The sequence below is a fragment of the Clupea harengus genome, chromosome 20 (genome assembly GCF_900700415.2).
Source record: "Clupea harengus chromosome 20, Ch_v2.0.2, whole genome shotgun sequence".
Classification (NCBI taxonomy): domain Eukaryota; kingdom Metazoa; phylum Chordata; class Actinopteri; order Clupeiformes; family Clupeidae; genus Clupea; species Clupea harengus.
The window spans coordinates 12,273,808-12,297,382 of NC_045171.1; the positions used below are offsets into that span (position 1 = coordinate 12,273,808).

At 46.0% G+C, this 23,575-nt stretch overlaps 3 protein-coding genes across 5 annotated transcripts in view; 2 read left to right on the forward strand and 1 right to left on the reverse strand.

The window, feature by feature from the left end:
• Window positions 1-662: 662 nt before the first annotated feature.
• Window positions 663-9,425, forward strand: taf7 (TAF7 RNA polymerase II, TATA box binding protein (TBP)-associated factor). Its single transcript, XM_031557963.2, has 13 exons — window positions 663-953; window positions 1,315-1,372; window positions 1,476-1,552; window positions 1,819-1,897; window positions 2,292-2,425; window positions 2,837-2,960; window positions 3,472-3,530; window positions 4,771-4,843; window positions 5,605-5,718; window positions 5,963-6,157; window positions 7,235-7,347; window positions 8,624-8,683; window positions 9,114-9,425. The coding sequence occupies exons 2-13, from the start codon at window positions 1,333-1,335 to the stop codon at window positions 9,156-9,158; spliced, it is 1,113 nt and encodes a 370-aa protein (XP_031413823.1). The 5' UTR covers window positions 663-953; window positions 1,315-1,332; the 3' UTR covers window positions 9,159-9,425.
• Window positions 9,426-9,560: 135 nt separating this feature from the next.
• On the forward strand, window positions 9,561-19,437 carry LOC105893005. Its single transcript, XM_031557962.2, has 8 exons — window positions 9,561-10,176; window positions 11,444-11,623; window positions 12,068-12,256; window positions 12,788-12,964; window positions 13,368-13,509; window positions 15,668-16,248; window positions 16,783-16,927; window positions 18,315-19,437. The coding sequence occupies exons 1-8, from the start codon at window positions 10,081-10,083 to the stop codon at window positions 19,241-19,243; spliced, it is 2,439 nt and encodes an 812-aa protein (XP_031413822.1). The 5' UTR covers window positions 9,561-10,080; the 3' UTR covers window positions 19,244-19,437.
• drp2 (dystrophin related protein 2) overlaps window positions 19,296-23,575 on the reverse strand; it is a 146,657-nt gene continuing 142,377 nt past the window's right edge. For 2 of the 3 annotated variants that reach the window (XM_042702738.1, XM_042702739.1), the window contains one exon: window positions 19,296-22,995. In XM_042702738.1, the coding sequence (XP_042558672.1) occupies window positions 22,874-22,995 (122 nt within the window). In that variant the 3' untranslated portion in view covers window positions 19,296-22,873. The remainder of the gene's footprint in view (window positions 22,996-23,575) is intronic. The other variant, XM_012819422.3, reaches the window with a different exon arrangement.

Below are 23,575 nucleotides of genomic sequence, written 5' to 3' on the forward strand. Positions count from 1 at the left end.
GAGGTGTCAAAGCTACCACTTTAGAGCAGATTTATATCCAAAGATGTGCATGTTTGCCTGTGTGTGTGTTTGTCTGTCAGTCAGTCTGTCCACGTGTTGGTTTAGTCTCTGAGGGGTGAAAGCTACTGTTTAAAGGGAAAGATAAGATTATCTGAAGTAGTTTCTTTTGGCTGAGGGGTTGACTTGGGTTTTGTGGAAATCAGACTGAAGGAAAAATGTAGCTGGTTATCCCCCATGCAGTCACAATAATGCTAGGGAACATTTTCAGTGACATGCTGTTTGCAGATGAAATTAGGTGGCTGCTAATGAACACATTATTCCACTGAGGGCGTGGGTGATGATTGTGGGTCTGAATACATTTTTTTTTTTTATCTCAGTGGAGACAAGCCGACGCAAGCTGAACCCCACCGCCACCTATTTTAGAGGTTCACGGTTTGCAATTGCACCATACCGTGAAGCAGTTGTTTATAATTCATATAAACAATTCGTGTAGTTTAATAATACAGGCGAACAGATGTGTGCCGGCCTTCATCTGACAGAAACCAGAGAGTCAAAACTGTCAAAAGCATCGAAAAAAACATTTCATTCAATCTATCTCTGCACTTACTCCAGTCCGACAGAGGGCATTGAAATCAATCTCAACACTGCAGAAGAAATTTGTTTACACCTCCATTTTTCCTTTCTGGAAGATTTCGCCTGTGTGCTAACCGCAATACAACAGTTTAGTTCAACACATCGGCCGTTAGCCATCGTCCAAATATATATATAGTAATATTCTGATTTCCCCATATTTTATTATGCTAATTTGTTTGTTTTGTGCATATCTTGTTATGTCAGCAGTGTACGTTTAGCCGATGCTCTCGTCTAGCTAGGCAGCTAGCCTAGTTACCTTTACTTGATCTCACTACTTTAGCAAATAGCTAAGTTATCACTACAAGAAGGGTATATTGGTGGTAAGTGGACGGATTTTCTGCATTCGTACCATAGCTTACAACTTCTTACTATCCCCGACCCATTGTATGTCTCAGAAACATTAAGTCTGTTGTCGACTGCTAATTACTCCTGTTAGCTATATAGATAACGTTATGTTCCCTATGTTTTACAACCACCGGCGTTGACAAACGCTTCGCTATTAATGTTAACTTTACTATTAGTCTCACAAACAAGAAGCATTGGGAGCAACAGTATTACGACAACTAAAATCTGTATTGCATCGTGTTGCTGTAAATAGTAACGTGTCTGTTGAAATTGAGCACGTATCACGTCAGAAAGTTATCTTCTGTGCGTTTACACAGACGTTGGTCTTATTTTTAGGAAGAAACATCCGCCGTCATGCAGAATAAGAAGACCAAGATGGCGTCGAAAATTAAAGGTCTTGTTTGTTGTACTCTCCCTCACATGAACTTTAAAGTTGTTTATAGGTGGTAATCAACTCCTTGTTAAGACTTTTGCCATTATGTTGTTTACTTTTACAGTGGGCAAGGCGGGCTCCAAGAACAAGGAAGACGCTCCCCACGAACTGGAGAGTCAGTTCATTCTCCGTTTACCTGGGGTAAGGTTTTTAGCAAGCTTGATTTCACAAATTAAACCCTCCACGACCCCACCAACCCTTTTTTTTTATCGCATATCTATTCATAATATAAATTAACTTTAATGGTGGGATGTTTGGGGGGGGGATTATATCCATATTCGAAATGTATGTTCATATAGCAGATATAATTTGATGCCATTTCCACATGTAAATGGAGCCATCCAAAGTATATCACTATTAGACAAAACAGCATTACGTTAACCCTCTTGTCAAAATGTCCCTTACAGGAATATGCCTCAACAGTCAGAAGAATTGCCCAGTCCAGCAGTATGAACACGAAAGACAGATTCAGCATAGAGCTGCATGGTATGTAAGGTATTGTCATTACATAGAAATGTAGGTTATGACGATGTTTTCCTCTCCATTATATGCCAAACATGAAGGTCCACAGTTTGGTCAATTCTATGCAATATGATTTTATCCAACTCGTGGTGCACAAAAAAATTGTTAACGTCTGCACAATGCGGTCTGTGGTATGTAATTGCAAACTTGTTTTCCTTTTCTGTCATTTTTCATTCCACATTTAACAAAGTATTGTGAAAATATATTTATATATAATATATTGTGTAAAACATTTTCATACAGGGAGACAGAAGTGGACAAGTCATAGATTTATTCCCAGTTGACAGGCATATGCCTTCACACCTTACTTCATCACCCTAATATCTGTGTAAATAACATACCCCCCCTTTCCCCAAAGCTGATGGTCGCCATGGCATTGTGAGGGTGGACAGGGTGCCTCTAGCTGCCAAACTGGTGGACTTGCCCTGCATTATAGAGTCACTGAAGACAGTTGACAAGAAGACCTTCTACAAGACAGCTGATGTGTGCCAGGTAGGATCTTTGGAGTCTATCCAATATATGGAGAGCATCTAATAAAATGTTATGACTGTGTCTGACGCATTCCACTTCTGCGGCATATATATAGTCCTGATTTAATGTAGCTTGTGTTTTCCTGTGGGGTTGATACTAACTGTAACTTGCACTATTTTTACTATTTCAGAAGGATTTTATTACTTTTATACCTTTTTATCATGATTTTAGTAATCCAAGAAGCCTATCGGAACATCAGGTTCTGATACGATGTTGATCATTATTTTACTCCATGTATTGCTCTTGCTGCTTGCTTTTATTGATTTTATGTAAAGCACTTTGAACTGCAACTCTTGTACAAAATGTGCTATATAAATAGTCTTACTTACTTAATCAAAAGTATGTCTTCCTTTACATGGGGATGCTGTGCAGATGTTGGTGTGTTCTCTGGATGGAGACCTCTACCCTCCTCTAGAGGAGCCTACAGGTACAGCAGATGGCAAGAGTAAGAAAAAGGACAAGGACAAAGACAAGAAGTTCGTCTGGAACCATGGCAGTAAGTGGATGGTGACAATTTTGGCATATGGTCTTGAGAGGACAATATTTTTATTATAACTAAACAGTATTTTTGTTATGGTAAGGAAGATGAGTAATTATTTGGACTAGAAATGTATTGATAGTGAATACAGTGACTAGGTGTTGCCTTTTTTCAATCATCATCAGATAATCAGTTTCAATCATCATCACTTTGGTACATTACTTATATTTGTATGTGTTTCTGTTCGCTTCTGAGCAGTACAATTAGTAAGGAAAGGTAATACCTATCTTACCCACATGTACTATATCACAGTAGGACTTCTCTCAGACACTGCTTGTGCTTGCTTAGTTTCTTGTTTTAAACTTGTAAAACTAGTGTAAGTGCAAGGCAAGTGCCTCAGGCCCTCGATGAAAGGAAGATGAATGGTCTTCTGATTGCTGTGGAGAGCGCTCAGCCTTTTGGATGCTGCGGCTGCTGCTGTGTGCTGTTGATTGAGCTGTTTAACACACAAACCTGTCCTGCCCTCCAGTCACGGCCCCCTTGAAGAACACACGGAAGAGGAGGTTTAGGAAGACCGCCAAAAAGAAGGTGGGCTTCCTTCTGTTCCTCTCCTGGCTCTTTTTTGCTGTTATTGTTCCAACGCCTTCTTCATTCCCTTGTCTGTATTCTGATGCTTTCTTCTGATGAGGTCATCAAATCCTACACAGGTCTTCTTGGTTTAAAACAGCAGATTTACATTTCTAGCAGAAAAGGGGAAGTGTGGAAGGGAAGAGAGAGAGAAAGAGAGATAGAGAAGACAGATTTGTATGCGCTGGAGATCAAGAGTAAAGATTTACATATAAATAAAGCCCTCCATCTTGATGCGAAGACCTTCCTCTGGAGACAACGAGGGGGAAGAGCAGGATGGATGGATGGATGGATGGATGGATTGATCGATCGATCGATCGCCAAAGGGAAACTGCAGTGTTGCAGAAGCAATTCACAGAAATCACAAAACACACATAATTTACACAAAACACACATAAAAGCAGAAACTGTAAAACAAAAACAGTTTTAACAAATTAAATGTATATACTGTATTTTCCCGACAATAAACCACACCGTATATAAGCCGCAATACAGTATTTTATGGATTTTTATAAAACAAACCCATGTATTGAACGTACCAATGTATGAGCTGCAGTCTGGGATCAATTCAGCCCCCCAACCACCACCCCCCCGCTCCATACTGCCCTGCTTTTAATCTCTAATGTGCTACATGGCTGGAGGCCAGGGGGCTGCGCTCAGATCAGTGGGAACGGGGGTATCGGCACCCAACCAGGGCTGTGGAAACTTGAGGGAGGGAGGGAGTGAGTGAGTGAGTGAGTGAGTGAGTGAGTGAGTGAGTGATGAGGTGGAGACGGGACGGCGTGTGGGTAGGGAGGCCAGTGGAGGGGTAGAGAGAGGGAGTGTGGGAGAGTGTGTGTGCGCAATGATGGGGTTGTTGTGTGAAGGAAGAAATGGGTGCTGGATGAAGTAAATAGGACTTGGGATGTCTGCTGCAATTCAGAAAAATCAGGAGCTCCCAGAACTTGACTTAATACTTCATACGTCTTCAACCCTCCATTTGACTTGAGCGGAAGGGAGGCTACCGAACCGTACACTATGTGAATGTCTAGAATGTGTCCTGCATGCTGACGTGATTTGCCTGATAATTATAGTTTATGTGTACAATTGAGGGAGCGTGAGGGGACATAATTCACTCATGCAACCGTGCTTTTGAGGGGAACAAACAAATAGCGGAGTGATGGAGGCATTGGATTAGTGATATGCTGTGTTTTTCTTACAGTACATCGAGTCCCCTGACGTTGAAAAGGAAGTGAAGAGGCTGCTCAGCACTGACGCAGAAGCAGTCAGTGTTCGTATCCTTACAGTAAACACACGCACATGATTCATCCCCACGTCACTAGCTTACCTGATATGCCCTTGTTTACTGTGTTACAAGTGCAAACTGCTGTTGACTCCTGCACACTCACACATACAGTAGTGAAAGATCTGCTCTACATTTTCTCTCAGCCACGAGGTTAAATGTGAATACATTAATTTGCCCTTATTCACATGCACATAGGCATACAGGCACACGGCTGTGCGGTCTGTGATTATACCCGCTCCTGTTCCACCTCCCCTTTCCTTGTGAGCGCAGTTTAGCTCAGCTTTAGTTCCTAGTGTGCCGGGCACCCCCCCCCCCCCCCCAGTTCTGTCAGCAGGGAGCAAATGAACCCACTGGTCTCTCTGTTCTGCATGGCTTCGCCCACCCTCACAAGGGCTTAGTCCTCCAAGCAGAGAGAGAGAGAGAACGAGAGAGAGAGAGAGAGAGAGATAGAAAGAGGGAGGAGGGGAGATCGCTGTGCATTAGCATCCATTGTGCAAAATACTGTAATGATACATTAACCGGCACTTGTTCCAGATGAGAGATTAGGCCTCGGCTCTGGCCTGGCTTTGCACCAGATTCTCCACCGAAGAGCGTGATGTAATCCTGGTTGAGGATTAATATGTGTAGCTTAATGAGTGGGCTTAGCTTGCTAAATGTCATCAGCAGTGAGTGTGAGGAGAGTAGTGTGTGTGAGTAGTAGTTAGTGTGTGTGTGTGTTAGTGCCTGTGTTTACCTTGACCTGGTGACCAGGCTGGGAGGTGATTGCTGAGGACGAGTCCAAAGAGGCTGAGAATAACGGGTCGCTGCCCAACCTGGACTCCTCGCCTGGCACCTCGGGACACAAGATGGGCCACGGTTCCGCGGGTAAGGGCACAGCCACCGTGACCGCCTCCACGCGCCTTACAATGCGGTGCCCAGCACGTCTGTCTCACTGTTCTCCGGACACCCTTGGAGTGCCTTTCTCCATCCTTCACACTCTCCTCTCTGCATGAGTCACATTCACACTTGCCTTCCCATTCTGTTCCTCTCCACTTCAACCCTTTCAATATGTCTCACTCCTTTCTGTCTGCTCTCTCTCTCTCTCTCTCTCTCTCTCTCTCTCCTGCAGCCCAGCATGACGAGCTGAGGGAAATCTTCAACGACATCAGCAGCAGCAGTGAGGATGAGGAGGACGATGGGGACCGGCACGAGGATGAAGATCTTAACATCATGGACACAGAGGACGACCTGGAGCGGCAGCTGCAAGACAAACTGAACGAGTCCGACACGGCTCAGGACCAGAGCGACAGAAACAGCCAGATTGGTGAGTAGTGTGTGTATGTGTGTATAAGCGAGTCAGATTGGCAGGAGACCGTTGTCTATGTCTGTATTTGTGGATGCAGATGTTTCACATAACACACACAGGCGTAGATCAGTGAGACAGGAGTGTGTCTGATTTTTTGGTTACACACGGTTTGCCCTGAGGCAGCCGTGTGTGTGTGTGTGTGTGTGTGTGTGTGTGTGTGTGTGTGTGTGTGTGTGTGTGGGGGGGGGGGGGGGGGGGTTCTTCAGCCGTGCATATACACACACACACACACACACACACACACACACACACACACACACACACACACACACACACACACACACACACACACACACAGAGCATGTAGATAGTCCCTAGAACAGGTCCTGCCCTCACCCAGTGCAGATCCACTCTATTCATCCCAGAGTTCCACACTATTTGGGAATGGGCGCTGTGTTTACATGGCCCAACAGCTCCCATTACCTAAGTTGCCCCCCGTCCCCAAAAACCCAGCACTTTTCAAGTGGAAAAAGCAAACCCCATTAAAAGTAGATGCACGTCCTGATCAGAGACGGTGGAAAAGAAAACAACCCTCTGAAGTGCATGAATGTGTTGTTTTTACTCTCTCTCTCTCTCTCTCTCTCTCTCTCGCCTCCCTCGCTCCCACTCACTCACACACACACACACACACACACACACAAAAACAACAGGGGGGGGCTGTACAATTGCTGTCAGAGGTAGATAAAAGCCTTTCGTGCTCCTCTGAAGCCTCCCCCTGCCTCCCGTCCAGGTACACAAACAGCCGTTTCCTCCGTAGCAGCATGGCCGCGGCAGGCCTCTGCTAAGCTCTGCAGCCCTGCTGCTCGGGCCGCTAGCCCCCCCAGGTCTCAGCTCTGCTTTGAAGACCCACGGCCCAATCAATAGAGCTAATCGCTCTGTTATGAAGAGAGAGGATAGAACACCAAGGCCCCGGAGGGATTAAAGGGTTCAGATTTGGAGGTGACGGGGAGAACCGAAAGGGTGGCCTGAGGTGGTGTAAGTGTGTGTAATCTCTGTGTGTGTGTGTGTGTGTGTGTGTGTGTGTGTGTTCTGTAGTGATGGAGTACCAGGTGCAGATCAACAGCCAGAAGGCTAAGCTGCAAGAAACCCGGGCCCGCAAGAAGCAGCAGGAGGAGCTCATCATGAAGGTGGAGAACCAGGCACTGAAGGTGAGGCTGACTGGGAGAACAAAGCAACTACGTGATTATACCAATGGAAACACACACACACACACACACACACAGTCAGCTCCTAATTGTCATGGTCACAGAAAGATGCGTACCGATTTTCGCACGCATGCATGCACACACTCATTTGCATACATATAAAGCCATAAGCAAGGACATTCAGAGGAGAGGAAAGAACACAGGGACCCCATCATGAAGTGCACTTAATGCGAGGACAGCTGGGGAACTGTTGCATTCATCCATCCATTACTGGACCCATGTGTGCACAACCATCACTTCCTCACTGTCATGGTCACAATGAGAGAAGCGCACACATTCACATGTAAATAAGCACACTCAAGTACATTCAATGTCACCTGCAGAGAAGAGAAATGTATACATGCATACATACTCTGTAGACACGAGCACACATAGAGGATGCATACATATTCTTTATTGCACATTTGGATGTGTTGCTCGGTACAAACACAGTTGCATCCAGACACATTTTATTCACAGGGTTACACACACACACACACACACACACACACACACACACACACACACACACAACATTTTAATACAGGGCACCTTCCCCTGTCTTCCTACCCGCCCCCACACATCGACACACACGCACGCACACACTCATGCCATCCGGTGATGTTCAGTGATGATGTATGCATAACCTTTTAACAAAATGACAATGCATAAAACATACCAAAATCTCATCGCTAGGCAACTTTTAAGCCAACCCCCTCCTTTCCTCTTCCTCCCCCCGGCATAAATATTGCATTTCTGCCATTACCCCTTTTTTTCGCAAAATGCACAAAAATCGGAAGGCATAAAAATTCATTGCCGTGCCAACTGCTCCTTGGGGAAGATTAACAGCGTATGAAACATCCATAGACATTCCTGTGCTTCCCCTTTGTCTATCTTTTTGTTGTTGTTGTTTTTTTTTTTTTTTTTTTTTTTTTACTCCACCATCTCTGAGTCAGTTTTTGCTCTCTGGTTTGGCCCAGTGCAGTTCAGGGCCCAGTCTTTTACTGTTAGAGTCTGTGAGGACGGAGAAAGGTCATCGCCATCTCGATGGCATTCTGGCTGACAACTGGAGGCCGTTATCACAGAGATGAGTGTACAAGGGTGACTCGCACACATCAAAACCAGGCTCAGACAGCTGAATCAGATATTCTTTTCCCTGTTCTCATCTCTCTCCCTCTCTCCCTCTCCCCCCCCCCCTTTCTCTCATTCTCTCTGTTTTTCCCCCTCTTCTCTTTCACAGAATCGCTTCCAGGCCCTGCTGAATGAGATCATTCAACAGGAGGACACAGAGACGGAGCAGGTAAGCTTGCTTGCACATGGCTGGGAACCTCCAGCTCAGAGGCACTGTGCCAGCCAGCCCAGGCTCACACGCCCACTCCCCCTCTCCTCTCATTCTCGCTGCACCTGGGCAATTCAGCTCATCATTCTCCAAGATACTGGCTTAATCAGCCCCATTTAACATCCGACAATGGCTGAATTGGCTCAAGTGAAATGGTCTTTGGCCATAATCCTGATGGTCATAATTGTCATTATTCTGAATTTGGCCCTTGTGCGCACTCGCATCGGTCTCTCAAGTCGCACTCACCAAATGAACAGCCATTTCTATTAAAAAAGTGATGGTACGGCATCAATGCAGATGTTAATCATCACCCACTTAAATCACAATTACACCCCAGCAGTTGTCATCTATCAACCCCTCTCTTCTCACTCACCTCTCTGTCTCTCAACAGCTGGCAGCCCTTCAGGAGCAGCTGGACTCCCTGATAGAGAAGTGACCAGCAGGTGGCAGCACTGGGTCAGGGAAGGGGACTGAACCATGACTGTCATTGTCACTGCTGTGCAATGACTAGTTTCCTTGTAGGTGTGGGGAGTTGTCCATGTTGTGTATAAAAACATTTGAAATGTTTTTTTGTTTTTTTTGTATTATTATTTCTTTCTTCCTGTAAAATGTCCCCCTCTTTAGCTGTTAAACTGTCATTTGTACTGCGATACAGTAATGCTGATGTCTGATTTTAATAAATCATGATTTTTGAAATGTAAAAGAGCTCTGTTTTACAATGTACCACTGTCTAGCAGAATGTCCTCTCTGCAGGTCTGGTTTCACTGCTAAAATGACTTCTTGAAACATGAAACATGGGATTGCGTTTCTCTGCTTCACACCACACAACAACCTTCACTTTCTCCTCAGTAGGAATTGAGAACATGCTCTGGTGAACACCACCACCACACCATACTTTCTAGAACCAACTTTCCAAACCTGGGAATAATCTCTCCCTCCCATGTATCCCTGGTCTTACAGGAGATTACGCCCGAATATTCTAGAGCAGGTGGGGAGGTTGAGGGATTAGCGTGCACAGAATAAAGTGACTGCCGTCAACCTGGCTAATCCAGCCATCTGTCAGAGAGCAGGAGGGACGAACCTGCCCAACAGGACAACTGAGGTTGCCTTCACCAGAGAGACTAATTACACCACACAGACTCCTCGCATGTTCAGCAGAGACACATACACACACAGATAGTAATTAACACCAACAGGACTAAGACACACACTGGCTTTTTTGTTGTTGCAAGAGAGTCACAAAGATATTGAGACTGAGAGGGAAGACGCGTTGATCGCTCAGATACACACACACAGCTGAGCTATAACCTCACAGAAGCTACTGCTTGGCTGCAGTGTTTCTCTACCCAAACCAGGACATGGAGGAGACCTACCTGCTCAACCACCCTGGGGTGAAGAAGAAGATCCTGAGTGGAGGACGGGGCCCCATGCCTCACTTTCCTCCTGGGACTAAGGTAGAACTCCTAACCATGCTGTGCATTGAATGAAGAAATGTGTTTACCAATCAAATAAACTTTTAGTGGCAGTAAATAGTTTTATGGGACTGGGGGATATGCTTGTGTGATGGTTTATATCCCCTTTGCTTGAGTCTATTAGCATCTCTCTATCACTGAATTTTATTGTTCTGCTAAGGTTGATTAAGTTTTGTCTTGTGAAAACAAAACAACGTTTGGCCCCAGAAGGATTACTTGAGAAATGGATGAGGGGGAAGGGTTGCTGTTAACCTACACGAGTCTGGACAATGGCAGACATCGTTGCGTCAATACCCAGAGGAAGATTTAGCCGTGATCTGCAGCTAGGTGACTTTTTCACAGTCCAGCCATATGGCCGGGCGACGTGGCGGATGACAAACATTTTCCACAGTGATGCCAACCGTAATCTTGGTCGCCCTGCCCCCCCACCAGTAACTCATTCACCAGCTGCGATCTGGGCGCGCTGTCTGCCTGCTCACCCTCTGTTCTTAGGATGTCCTTCCGTCCCCCGTGAGAGCAGACAGGCTCCCAAATTAAAATGACTCACCTCCTGGGAATAGAAGTAATATTGTGCCCGCTGCCCAGACATTGAAGGAGAAAGAGGACAGAGGTGAAAAGGACGCGCTCACATGAAGTCGCAGCCCAGAGTCTGGCTACATTGTAAAATTCTAGAGAGGGACTAGAAACAAGAATTACCTCCGTGACCTTGCTGCTCTCTATTAATCCGATCTGTTTGTCTGTTCCGTCCTTTCAGAATCAGAATCAGGTTTTATTGGCCAAGTAAGTTTGCACAAACAAGGAATTTGACTTGGTAAAGTGACTCTCAGTGTGCTTACACAAAATATACAACACAATACAATACAATACAATACAAACAAACAAACAGTGCAACAGTGCAATGGACTAAGGAGTTTAAAAAAGTATGTACAAGGCGGAATGGCTATATACAGTAGCTGTGAAATGTTGCACAACAGTAGTGCAAAGAAGAAGTGGAGAGTGCGAGAAGTGCAGGGATAAATATATAAATATAAATATATATGCTACAGTGGGTTAGTTGTTCAGTAGTGAGACGGCGAGGGGGAAGAAACTGTTTTTGTGTCTGGAGGTTTTGGCGAACAGTGATCTGTAGCGTCTACCAGAGGGGAGGAGTTTGAATAATTTGTGTCCGGGGTGTGAGGGGTCTGCAGTGATTTTTCACTTGTCTCATCTTCCTCTCTTGTCATTACGTTTCCCTCTTACCCATGTAAAGTTGGTGTTCCACTTCCAAACACTGAAGGATGATTTTGAGAGGACGGTGATTGACGACAGCCGTTTGGCCAAGCGTCCTATGGAGATCTTCGTGGGGAAGATGTTCAAAATTGAGGTGTGGGAGGTGCTGCTGTCCTCTATGCGCATCGGAGAGGTGGCCGAGTTTTGGTGCGATGCCGCTGTGAGTGCAAAAGTTCAGTCACACACACACACACAAACACAAACAAATCTAGCCTTGCCAACGAACCCCATCGAGCACTGAAACGCTGAGAGCCCAATTTAGAACCTAATTAGCGTGTGTAGAATGGCGGGGACTTCCGCTTCTCATTCTCATGCAGATGAGCCAACCTCTGGTGGCCTCCTACACCATCTATTCAAAGATGCAAAAATATCTTTTAGATTCTTTTATGTACTTTATTTTTATTCACATCTAGAAGTTTAAAGAGAGACACAGAACGAATTTGCAAGTCAAATGATTATTGATTGCAGTTAGTCAGGTCAAGTTACAGCACAAGAGGAGCGACTTAAACAGGCACTCTCTTTTTGTTCCTGCCAAGTGAACACGTATCTTACGTTCCTTTTGTCCCTCTGTGCACTCTTTTCTCTCTCTCTCTCTCTCTTTCAGCACACAGGCCTGTACCCCATTGCGTCCAAGGGCATGCGCCTGATTGCCCAGGGCAAAGACCCCCTGGAGGGCCAGAAGCACATGTGTGGTATGGGCAACATGTACAACTACCACTCCACCGGCTACCCAGAGCTAGATGAGCTGATGAGAATGCCCCAGCCGCTAATCTTCATCCTGGAGCTGATAGAGGTGGGCACTTATCCAGAAAAAACATCCGCCACACACATACGCATACCTCCATCTCATTTGTGTTTGAGCATTTTAAACATCCCCCTGCTTCAACCCCTTGCCAAGTCCCAAAACAACAGCGGATCTGTGCAGCCTACTGTTCACAAACCACTCAAGCCTGAAAGTAAACAGAACGTTATGTATTACCACTAGGGGGAAGGTGGGAAAAGGACCCGTGTCCCATCTATAATGGGGCTCAGTTTCCCTTCTCTGACAGCACCTCCTTAACACCCTCTGGGGACCATATCCCTGTGGAGGGATATTAACATTTTTGTTATGGTTGTCAATATGCCTTTAAAGCTCTGTGAGTTTTTGTCCTACAGTCATAAAACTTTAATCTTCTACATATATACCACTTGTGCATCAATGTTTTTAGTTAGAGGAAATATACAAAAACATCAAGGCATGTCAGGCTTCCTAAAAATGTCTAACAGGCCTTTGTCCCTGGGGAGTTAAATGCCTGTCTCCCCCCCATATTCCTGTCCTCTTCAGGTGGGAGACCTGATGTCATACAAGCGGGAGTCCTGGATGATGAAGAAGGATGAGAAGCTCAAGTCTGTGCCACCGCTGCACAAGGAGGGCAATACCCTGGTCAAGCAGGGGCGCTTCCGTGAGGCCGCCACCTGCTACCAGGAGGCAGTGGTGACGCTGCGTGCCGCTCAGTCCAGAGTAAGACTGGGTGACGGGGTCATAGTGGGAATGTGGGAGAGGAAGAGTCACAGTTGGGTCGGTAGTCTAAGGAAGAGCAGGTGTCGTCCAGGATGTTGGATGGCGGGGAATTGAAACATTTCAAGAAGGTTCCAGTTTTCCGTGGCTCAAGTGTTTCTCTACTTTTCACTCACCCAATTGATTAGAATTTACTAGTCATTTCACTAGTCAGTCGTGCCACAAAATAATGTAAAGTAATGTTTTGTTATTTTTTAAGTGTGCACCAGTACAAAGAAGCGTCACATGTCGCTTGCCCTGTAGTCATCCTGTAGGATATCTGAACCCTATAGGAATTCTAGGCTGGGCTTCTGGAGCATCTATAGTAGAGGAAACTCAGCTGAGATGATTGCATCTGTCCGTGTAGGAGAAGCCTGGGGATGAAGACTACATAAGCCTGGCCAGGCTCATCATCCCCCTGGTGCTCAACTACTGTCAGTGTATGCTGGAGCTGGAGGAGTACTACGAGGTGATTGAACACACCACAGAGCTGCTGGAGAAGCACAAAGGTACGACTACGTGGACCAGTTCTCGTTATATCGAATGTGACTGTGGTTTTCAGTGTGGATGCATACCTGAACCTGATGCAGTCCAACATACATAGTCTATAATGATATAAACTGCATGTTCAAGGGCTCAATGCCAGTACCAGAGCGCATATTCTCATCAACATTAATTTAACCAGCATGAACCTAGTTTTTCCATCATTGGAGTGAGTTATGTTGTTCAGGGTGGTGTCTTCACCTCAATATCACATATTGGATTGCGGCGCCTCAAGCAGAGTAATTTCAGGTCTGTAGCTATGGGCTGTTTGAAGTCTGCTGCAGCCTATGTACTCTATGAATTGGCTGCGTTAAACACACACAAATGCAAATTTAAGAGCATCCTCATATTTAGGAAGTTTCACTGACAGCTCGCAACACACAAGTCTTTTTATTCTTTCGCGAGAAAGGCACCCACTGCATCAGCATTTTCCCGGGAAATGTCAGTATGACTGCATAGGTCAGGGAGACTGCAGAGGTAAACAACGAAATTGCTTTCAGGCAAAAATCTGTTTATTTATTTTTCAAAAGCCACACAAATGCTCAGTGTAATGCAACGTGGCTCACATAGTTTACACCAAATCCTCCAGGGATTTAGCGTTTGCTCGTGATGCAACTCGAGTCACTATCACACTCCCAGAGCAAGGAGACACTCGTTGTCTTTCTCTCTCTCTTTTTCCTCTTCCCTTCTTCACACTCGACTCCTATTCTCTCCATTTCACCAACCAAATGGTGCCATTTATGCGGTGCACTGTCGTGTGGTTTATAGATACTGTTCAGCTGCCTGTCAAACTACAGTGCAGCAGTGCTCACACAGAAGCAGCAATCTGCCGGAGAAAAAGTGTCATCCTTTCTTCTCTCTCTCCTTTGCTTTCTATGTCTTCTCTCTGCCTGCTGTTTCTCTTGCCTGTGGCTCTTGTGTGGCCGGGTGGGCTGAGCCCCAGTGCCCCTCTAATGAGGCTTATGCAAATAGAGGAGTAAAACCAGGCCCCCGATCCTCTTAGGCCCCGATCAGGCTTTCTGTGCGAACGCCTCTCGGTGTTGTTTTTCTGTGTGGTGCTGTCGTTTCTTTTTCTCAAGTCTCTCTCTGAGCCTCCTTCATCATCATCTCTACCTCCCAGCTCTTTCGTCCCCGAAGCCTGTGGCGACACCTCCACCCCCTCAGTAGTGGATGACGTCCAGTCCCGTTCTATCCATGTCACCTCGCTTATACCTCGCTGTCTCTGTGGCTTTGCATCGCCACTCTTCTGTCATCTCCCTTTCTCTCCCTCCTCCTCCTCTCTCTTTCATTCACACTGCCTGGGAAGCGATCTCCATGTGAAATGTGCTGAGTGTAGAAGCCATGGCACAGTGGCAGCAGCAGTAGCAGCTTTTGCCAGCGGCTACATCTGAGAGTCATTGGTGATGGGTTTGGTGTCACTATGTGGAGTAAAGTGTGTGTGGGGGGGGGAGTGGAGGAGGGGTGGTGAGAGTCTATTTAAATGTTTGGCTAGGAGAGCGATTTTACTATGGAGATCAGATGGGAGATGAAGAGCGTTGGATTCATCGATGGTGCTCTTTAAGCAGACCCCCAGGCCTCCATGAGGCTGGGAAAGCGAGGCAGAGAGGGGATTAAAGTGTCTGATGTGATGAAATAAACAACTCTCGTACGATGAGGAGGAAAGAGCCCGCAGTGAGTCTTTTCACGCTATGACAGCTTTATTCTCAATAAGAGAAAATGCCTCACTAGCATCGACCCACAGTCATTAGCGAAACAATGTCTCCCTAAGAGAACACACAAAGACAAACACACGCACACTCGTCTTTATTGAGACACGTGTTTTAATAAAATAGAAACACATAAACAAACAAACACAAAGCCTGAAGTAAAACAAACGTGATCACAGCTATATTTACTCAGGGAAAGCGCAGAACACACTTGGATTAAAGGTACTTTTAAAACCTTACACCAATGTTAACACTTTCATTGAACATGTTCCCCCTATGTGTATGTGATTTATGTATGTATGTCTGTGAGTAAGTGTATAAGCTACTATGGATGACCTAAATTTTCCTCGGGATTAATAAAGTATCCATCTATCTATCATCTATCTATCTATCTACCTTTACCTACCCCCCCAAATAGACTGTGTGAAGGCCTACTATAAGAGGGCCAAGGCACACGCCGCCGTGTGGAACGAGAAGGAGGCCAGGAAGGACTTCCACATGGTGGCCGCGTTGGACATCACCCTGAGTCGCCTGGTGTGGCACGAGATCCAGAAGCTCTCGGAGACGATGAAGGAGAAGTACAAGGAGGAGAAGGAGCAGTACTGGAACAAGCTGAAGGAGGAAAAGGGGGAGACGGAGAAGAAAGATGTGGAGGACGAAGAGGGGAAGGAGGAAGAGGAAGGGGAGGATGATGAGGTTAGCCTGACTGGGATGGTGAAGTTGAAGGAGATCGACGCAGAGAACTTGAAAATCGAGTCCAAGGCCGAAGCCAAAGAGGAGGCAGCCACCAATGAGAAGCCAGCGGGAGGTTTGGACGGTAAGGTGGGGGCCAATAAGAACACACCATTGGAGTTACAAGGTAAAGATTGGCAGCATATGTTGAAGCTCACCATGCACCTCCAAAAGGAGGGGAACCTCTACATGTCGGATCGCCACCATGACGTTGCTGCTGAAAAGTTCAGGGAGGCTCTGGAGTATGTGAATTGCCTTCAAACCAAGGTAAGTCCTACCCACAATACGTACCTTAGGATTTTGGAGGATTCTTCTACATGGTTGATATACATTTGGAAGGTTGTGTGTGTGTGTGTGTGTGTGTGTGTGTGTGTGTGTCTGTGTGTGTCTTGTTCTTGCTGCTGTGTGTTTTCGTAGCAGAAAAATACAGCATTTATTCCACAATGGAGCACTGTGAACATAACACCCCAAAACAGTCAGCAATAAAGGCACATTACACTGTCCATGAAGTTTATTGTGCATTAAATGTACAAAATGGAGGGTGTGTGGTTTGTTGTAAAAAAAAGACAAAAGTAACGATCATCTGTCAGTCCTCTTCATGGAGATATTACAGTTGCTCATGTCTGTTTATGTAGGAGTCTTGGGGGGTCGAGGATTTGATAACACCACAGAACAAGAGAGGATAGATCCCTGGAGTGATTTCACAGGCATTGTTCAAGGCATTTCTTTATCTCTTTTCCAACTCCCACCAACCATCTCTCTCTCTCCCCCCCCCCCTCGTCTATTGCGACTGTTCCACAGCGGGTTGAGTATAAAGGGGAGGACTGGGAGTCTCTGGAGAAAGTGCGCGTGCCACTCACGCTCAACCTGAGCCAGTGCTGCCTGGAGCTGCGTGAGTACGAGCAAGTGGTGGAGCTCACCGATCGGCTGCTCAAGAGACACAAAGGCAAGACTTGCATAGCATACATACAGTAGCATTAACAGCCCTCAGCATACATACATACATACATACATACATACATACATACATACATACATACATACATGGTAATGCAGTGAACACGTGCGAGCACAAACACACCCATAGATGACACATTTTCATACATATGCATATGGTCATTCAAATGGGCACAGATAATAACAGATGCACACACACACACAGACAAATAATGTTCAGACACACATGCATGCACACTCACTCACACACACACCCCTGCAGCGGGTACTGTAATTACAGAGTCTTCACTCAATCTGCCCCCTCATCACTGCTACACAACCAAAGGCTTTCAGTGAGCTCTCACGGAGCTGCCATATACAGAACTCACTCCGGCTCAGACTGTGTGAGCAGTTGATTTGTCTGCCCGCCCCCGCCCCACCTTCTCTCCACAACCTTGCCTTCTTTGGGAGGAAACGTTTGCATCATTCGCTATACAGAAATACCTTGCGGTCCCTTGATGCCACCATTGCTTAGCCCACAGTGAGGAGCAGAGTTTATTTGATTGCCTTTACCTGAATTATTTAGCATCGGGCTGAGCGCTGTGCGATATGCGGCCAGACTGCTTCCACAGCTCCAACTTTCACTCGCTTTTCGCCCATTAAAACCTCCCCTTTTGCCTCTTTCACTCTTTCGATTTCTGTCACTCCATGCTTCAACACCCCATTTACTCTCCCCTTTTGTTTTTCCTGCTTTTTTTTCTTCTATTTTGGTATGCAGTGGTATTTACACTCTATTTGTCAAAGTAAGGCAAGCTTATTTATGAAACATTTCATACAAACACAATCCGATTGCTTTGCACAAGGTGCAGGGAAGCATTTAAAAAATGCATGAAACATAGCCATAACAAGAATGAAATACCTTAACAAGCAGGCATGATTTTAGGTTTGTGTGCAAGTGTAACATACTACATTCTGCTATGTTATGTTTTAATTTACTTCAGAGAACAATTAATAACGATAAGCTTAGTGGGTCCTTAATGTAAGAAACAAAAACCAAATGTGTTTTGGCTCTGTAGCTGGCTCTTAAACTGGCAGCAGTAAATCAATACCATAGTGCTCTGGAAGTCAATAAAGAGAATTAAAGAATGTGTTCAGGTTTCTTAAATCTTGAATGCAGAGTACTGACCAGGTGTGCCTATGTGCCACCCTTATTTTCATGGCTGGGTTGTCTATTTAATTGCTTATTCTTTTTTCTCTACCTTTTCTTTCCTCTCTGCAACTATCTTCCCCTTTTTCTAACCTTCCTCATCAGACTGTAATCATTTACAATTTCCTTCCCTTCTACATTTTTATCCTTCTTCATCCAACAGTAATTATTTCTTCTCTTGCTCTGGCAGGCAGCATGCGGGCGCTGTACCAGCGTGCCCGTGCCCACGCAGCTCTGTACCACGAGGAGGAGGCCAGGGAAGACCTGGCCAAGATCCAGCGCCGCTACCCCAAATTCAAGCCTGTCGTCCACCACGAGCTGAGGAAACTCGGCCAGAACATCCGAGACAAGAGCACCAAAGACAAGAAGAACTACTGGTCCACCATCGAGGACAAGTACGGCTCGGCCGACAAGGCACAGGCGGCCAAGAAGGCGGCCAAGAAGAAGAAAGTGGTCAAGTGGACGGACCAGGCAGCGAAGAAGGAGGCTGCGGCAGAGGAGAGCAAGGAGGGGCAGAAGGAGGGGAGCGATGAGAAGAAAGAGGGGAGCGAAGCGGTTGCTGGAGAAGCAGTGGCAGGGTCCGAACACACATCTACAAAGCAGGTCAAAGCCCCAGCTGTAGCTGGCGCAGGGGAAGATAAAGCTGACAAAACACCCAGATCAGGGGAGGATAAAACGTCCGAGGGAGCCCCATTAACTGCTGCGGCCTCAGCAGCCAGTGAGATCTCCAAAGGGATCAAAGAGGCCAATGAGATCAAAGCGCAGTGTGAGATTAAGGGAGACTCGACCAATGAGAATCCCCCTGATGCAGCCGGCAGTACAGTTCAAACAGCGTCTGCTAACAAGGTAGAGCTAGCTCCAGACGCCGGAGCTGGGGGCTGTGGGGCAGAAGGTGGGGTGGAGACAGACAGGTTAGCCGAGCAGACAGACAGGGCAGGGGAGAAGGAGAAGGATGGCACGGGGGCGAAACAGGACGTGAAGAAGAAGACGACCCCTGACACTAAAGGAGCTCCCAAGGCGGCTGCCGGAAAACCCAAAGCTGCAACCTCAACGGGGAAAACCAACAAACCCCCCACGCAGACACCCAAACAGAAAAACAAAAACAAGAAGAAGAAATGAGAGACTGGAGACACGTACTCTTATGAGGATGACTAAAAGTAACCACAAGGCATTTGTGTATAACAAATAAAAATGTATTTATTTCTCTGTACACAATGAGTAGAAAGCAGCCAGTAACCCATTCGTTTTTAAAAAGCCTTAGAGTCACACACATTTTTTTGTACAAATTAAAAAATAGAAAAAGGAAAAACGAATTATTTGTACCGTACTATATGTAGTATGTAATAAATGAAAAACAGACATTACAAATGGATAAATTCATTAAATGAACATCAACCAGGCTGGGGGGGAATGTAGTTGTCAAAGGTCAAAATGGGTAGGGAGGTTCAGTGGAATGTTCGGGGGGCAGTGGGACGTCAGTGGACAGTTAGACAGTAATGATGACGGTAGTTTTAACATGAGGTTAAGTGATTCACATTGCCCCCTTGGGTTAGCTTCACCAAACAAGCCTCGTTAACCGGGCCTGTGTGTGTGTGGGGTCAGGACACGTAGGTCTGCCGCTCACAGAAAAAAATAATGAGTGTTTGTTACCGAGGGCTGACCTGCTAAATATAGGTTGGAGACGTCCCCCTTTGGCAATGCGACGCGTTCCCTCATTCTGCTCTTCGACAATGCTACAGAAGACAATGGCTACCATTTTGTGATCCCACGACAAAGTGCATGGAGAAGGGAATATGTGAGGTCCACAGCTAACGGCTTGAGGCTTGGCTACATACAGTGGTCACCTAGTCCAGGTAATAGGGCCCTATATGCTATTCAATATGTGCAGTGACATGGATCACATCATGTGGGATATTTAGTTATTTTTATAGGCCAAGGCTACAGCTCTGATGCAGGGCTTATGTAGAAAACAGATGTATCCAATGCCACAAACAGGTGGGAAGTAATAGGGTCAGGACTAAAACAATGGTCACTAAAGGAATAACAGTGAATGTTCTTTTCTACATGGTGTTCAGTCTTTCTTCTTCCTCTTGATGGTTACAGGTAGTGTGGGTGTCCCGAGAGAACGGAACAGATGTTGCTCATAATGACTCGAGCGTCTGAGGATGCGGTGCGGACATCCTGTGGTTGCAGAGGAAAAGTCCTTACTGCGTCTGGTTGTTTGCTTTGCATCTCCCTCATGCTGAATGACAACCCACCTTTTCTGTGCGCAACTCACGGCGCCGTGTCCTTGGGGACAGTTCCCTAGCAACCGCATGAAAACAAACAGGCAGCGCGTTACAAGAGATGTCAAAATGTGAGCGCTACGGCTGGAGGGAAAATTCTCGAATGGCAAACGGGATTAAAAATCAAATCTTTGCTCGGCAGCAGGGTCATAGTGTTATATAAATATTTTCACAGAATAGCATCTCTGCTTCTGTGTGACTGAAAATAACAGTGTTTTTTATGCAAATAAACAGGAAACGTCCTTTCTCTTGCATCCGCTAATCTCACGCCTACATTCTGGCAAAGGCAATTGCGCTGGTGAATTTACATAGAAGGCCAGTATTGTTTTTTCACTCTTGATCCCCCCCCTCCTTCTCATGCACACAGACGCACCCACATACAAGCACACATTGCTTTCTATTCTCTTCACTTCTCTTGCATCCTCCTGCCACACACAGATGTGGGCCTTCTATGCTGTTCCTTAACCAAGGCCATCCATTCTTCCTTCACCAAGGCCATCCGTGTGTGTGTGTGTGTCTGTGCGTGCGTGCGTGCGTGCGTGCGTGTGCTGCTCAGAGAGAGATGCTCCAAAGCTCCTCCACTACTTTAACACTAAATTAACAATCTCTCCAACACCACACCCGTGTGTGACTTTTTAAACTCCGACTGTTAAGAGAGAACAAAAAGAGGAACGCTGGGTTCTTCTAAGGTGGGCTTAGAACCCAGGATTTTGTCAGTCCAGTGGATGATATGGAGAAGGGGGAAAGATGACTCCCACTGGCCTACCACTATAAAAAAAAGAACTCGGTTGACCGCTTAACCGCCACTCGCTATACGTGTACGTTTGGTCCGTAGGATCCTTCAAGAATTAAGGCATATAATGCTGTGCTCTGTCTGTGGGAAGAGTGTTATCTGTTACCAGGCCTATCTTAAGGTAAGAGAGAAGCCCATTCAACCAGCCCTATTCTCCCAGGGTAATTTTTCGGCATGGGAGACAAGGGCACGGGGTCAACACCCCACCTCTACAAAATGCACACTGATAGAGTACACTGGAGCCAATCATAGCAGGGCATTCTGTGCTGTAGCACCTCGTCCGAATCTGTGAGTGTATGTGTGTGTGTGTATGTGTGTGTGTGTGTGTGTGTCACAGTGCGTGGGATATTTATCCGCTGTGTGGGGGAGAGATGCAGAGCCAAAGAGAATGGTTATAAAAAAGTGAGTGGGAAACAAGGGAGATATACCCAATTCTGGAGTAGCCTCAGTTGGGGGTTTGCACCTAAATAAATAAATCAAATAAAATAAAACGAAATAAAATCAAAAATGAAGATTGAGCAGCGCTCCCAGGCACTCTGGCAGAAGTAAGATAAACTGTCTCTGTGTGTGTGTGTGTGTGTGTGTGTTTGTTTTCTCTCTCTCTCTCTCTCTCTTTAATGTTCAAATGACGTGTCAGACCTACAGAGTAAATATGCCTGTTGTGCCCTGCTGACTCCCTAGAAATCTGCTCTGCTTCCTCCAAGCTGTTCAGCTCAGAGCGAAGGGGAGTAGAGGCATGGAAAACTGCCCTCCCCCCTCTCCACCTACCCCCCTCATGCGTGACAAATGAGACCTACCTCCTGAACCAAACTCAAAAAAATGGCTGGGTTTGTCTGAGGTAGTAACACACACACACACACACACACACACACACACACACACACACACACACACACACACACACACACACACAAAGATAGTGATACAGGCTCTGTAGTTTGTGGCACTAAGATGCGCACAATGTGGGCGAAAAGGATGAGAAGAGTAGAATACAAAAAAGGAGAGATCTTTGCTTTGTGAAGTGTGGCGTGCCAGTCCGTTTGGCTAGAAGGTTCTTGTGCTGTCACGGTTAAACCTACAGAGCCTCTCGCGCACCGGACCACTACACACAGCTGGTTAAGCACAGTGTCTGGACAAACGTTAGCCTTTGGCACCGTTGGGTTGTGTGAGAGGTGTGTGTGTGTGGGTATGTGCACACGAGTGAGTGAATGAGTGAGTGAGTGAGTGTGTGAGTGTGTGTGTGTGTGTGTGTGTGTGAGTGTGTGTGCAGGCTGAGGGGAAGGGAGGGAGAGGGGGGATGGAGGGATAGATGGAGGTTATCGTTGCGCTCCGCTGGCTCTGTGGCAGAGCGACGTGAGCGAAGGAGAAAAGGCCAGCGTCGCCGCTGTCCCCATCAGTGTGCCCTCGTTGACCCCTTTGGACTCCGGCACCCATTCATCCACCGCTAAATGGGCAAGGTGCCATCTAGAGGGAAGAAGAGCAGGAAAAAATGAAACGGGAAGAAGAAAAAAAAATCTGAAAAAAAAATAATCTGAATAACAAACAGGCTGAACACAATCCTTTTGACCTTTTTTCTGCATTTACAGGAACTCATAAAGCCGTGTTTTTAGGAGACAGAAATGCAGATGAAAATCCAACCACTGTAAGTGGAATGAATTAAAGTGCAACGTTTCACATCCTGGTTCTACCTCTGGTTCTCCACTCACCTGGTTCTAAGGGAAAGACGTTCCTCAGCTGCTCGATCACCTCCTGGAGCTGGAGGACCGTGTCATGTTCTTGGTCAATGTCGTCGCCTGTAAAAAAAAAAATTATAAAAAAAGAAAGAATAAAAAAGTTGGATCATGACCAGCCGTTACTGTCGCCACTGGAGGCATCCTTACAGCTGTGTTTACACAACATCCCCCCGTGCATTTACACATTGCAGCGACGGGCTTATGTGTAAAAACTGTCGGCTTTCAACTGCCAACAAACCCACGCTAAGCTCTCACCATATAGACTAAGAAGCGCTGATAGGGAAGTGGCTTAGAGGCGCCTTCTGAAAACATATATACTGTTACATGCAGTCTAAATTAAGATGCAATACTTACAACTACATTTTCACACATCAACTTGAAAACATCACATATGGTAATTACACAGATGTTAATTTCTCCTACAGTTTCTCCTACGTTGTGTACACAATCCACGACCGTATCTTTACTAGTATTAGCTGAGCTACAACCATCCAGTTGCTAAGTATACACAGGCAAGGGGAAAACATGGTGTGATTGAGGTACATTTACAAGGCTAGTAACACAGGGGAATAACATGAGACATCTTCATCAGGTCAGGCCAAGCACCCCCAGGTCTACAGCCCACTCATTTTAAAGTGGT

What these genes read in the sequence shown, in the direction of transcription:
- taf7 (XM_031557963.2), top strand. Translation starts at nt 1,333, where the DNA reads ATGCAGAATAAGAAGACCAAGATGGCGTCGAAAATTAAAG. An exon ending in AGACAGCTGATGTGTGCCAG is followed by an intron (nt 2,426 to 2,836) that starts GTAGGATCTTTG and finishes GATGCTGTGCAG; the next exon opens with ATGTTGGTGTGTTCTCTGGA. An exon ending in TGGAGAACCAGGCACTGAAG is followed by an intron (nt 7,348 to 8,623) that starts GTGAGGCTGACT and finishes TCTCTTTCACAG; the next exon opens with AATCGCTTCCAGGCCCTGCT.
- LOC105893005 (XM_031557962.2), top strand. Translation starts at nt 10,081, where the DNA reads ATGGAGGAGACCTACCTGCTCAACCACCCTGGGGTGAAGAAGAAGATC. An exon ending in TCATCCTGGAGCTGATAGAG is followed by an intron (nt 12,257 to 12,787) that starts GTGGGCACTTAT and finishes TGTCCTCTTCAG; the next exon opens with GTGGGAGACCTGATGTCATA. An exon ending in TGAATTGCCTTCAAACCAAG is followed by an intron (nt 16,249 to 16,782) that starts GTAAGTCCTACC and finishes ACTGTTCCACAG; the next exon opens with CGGGTTGAGTATAAAGGGGA.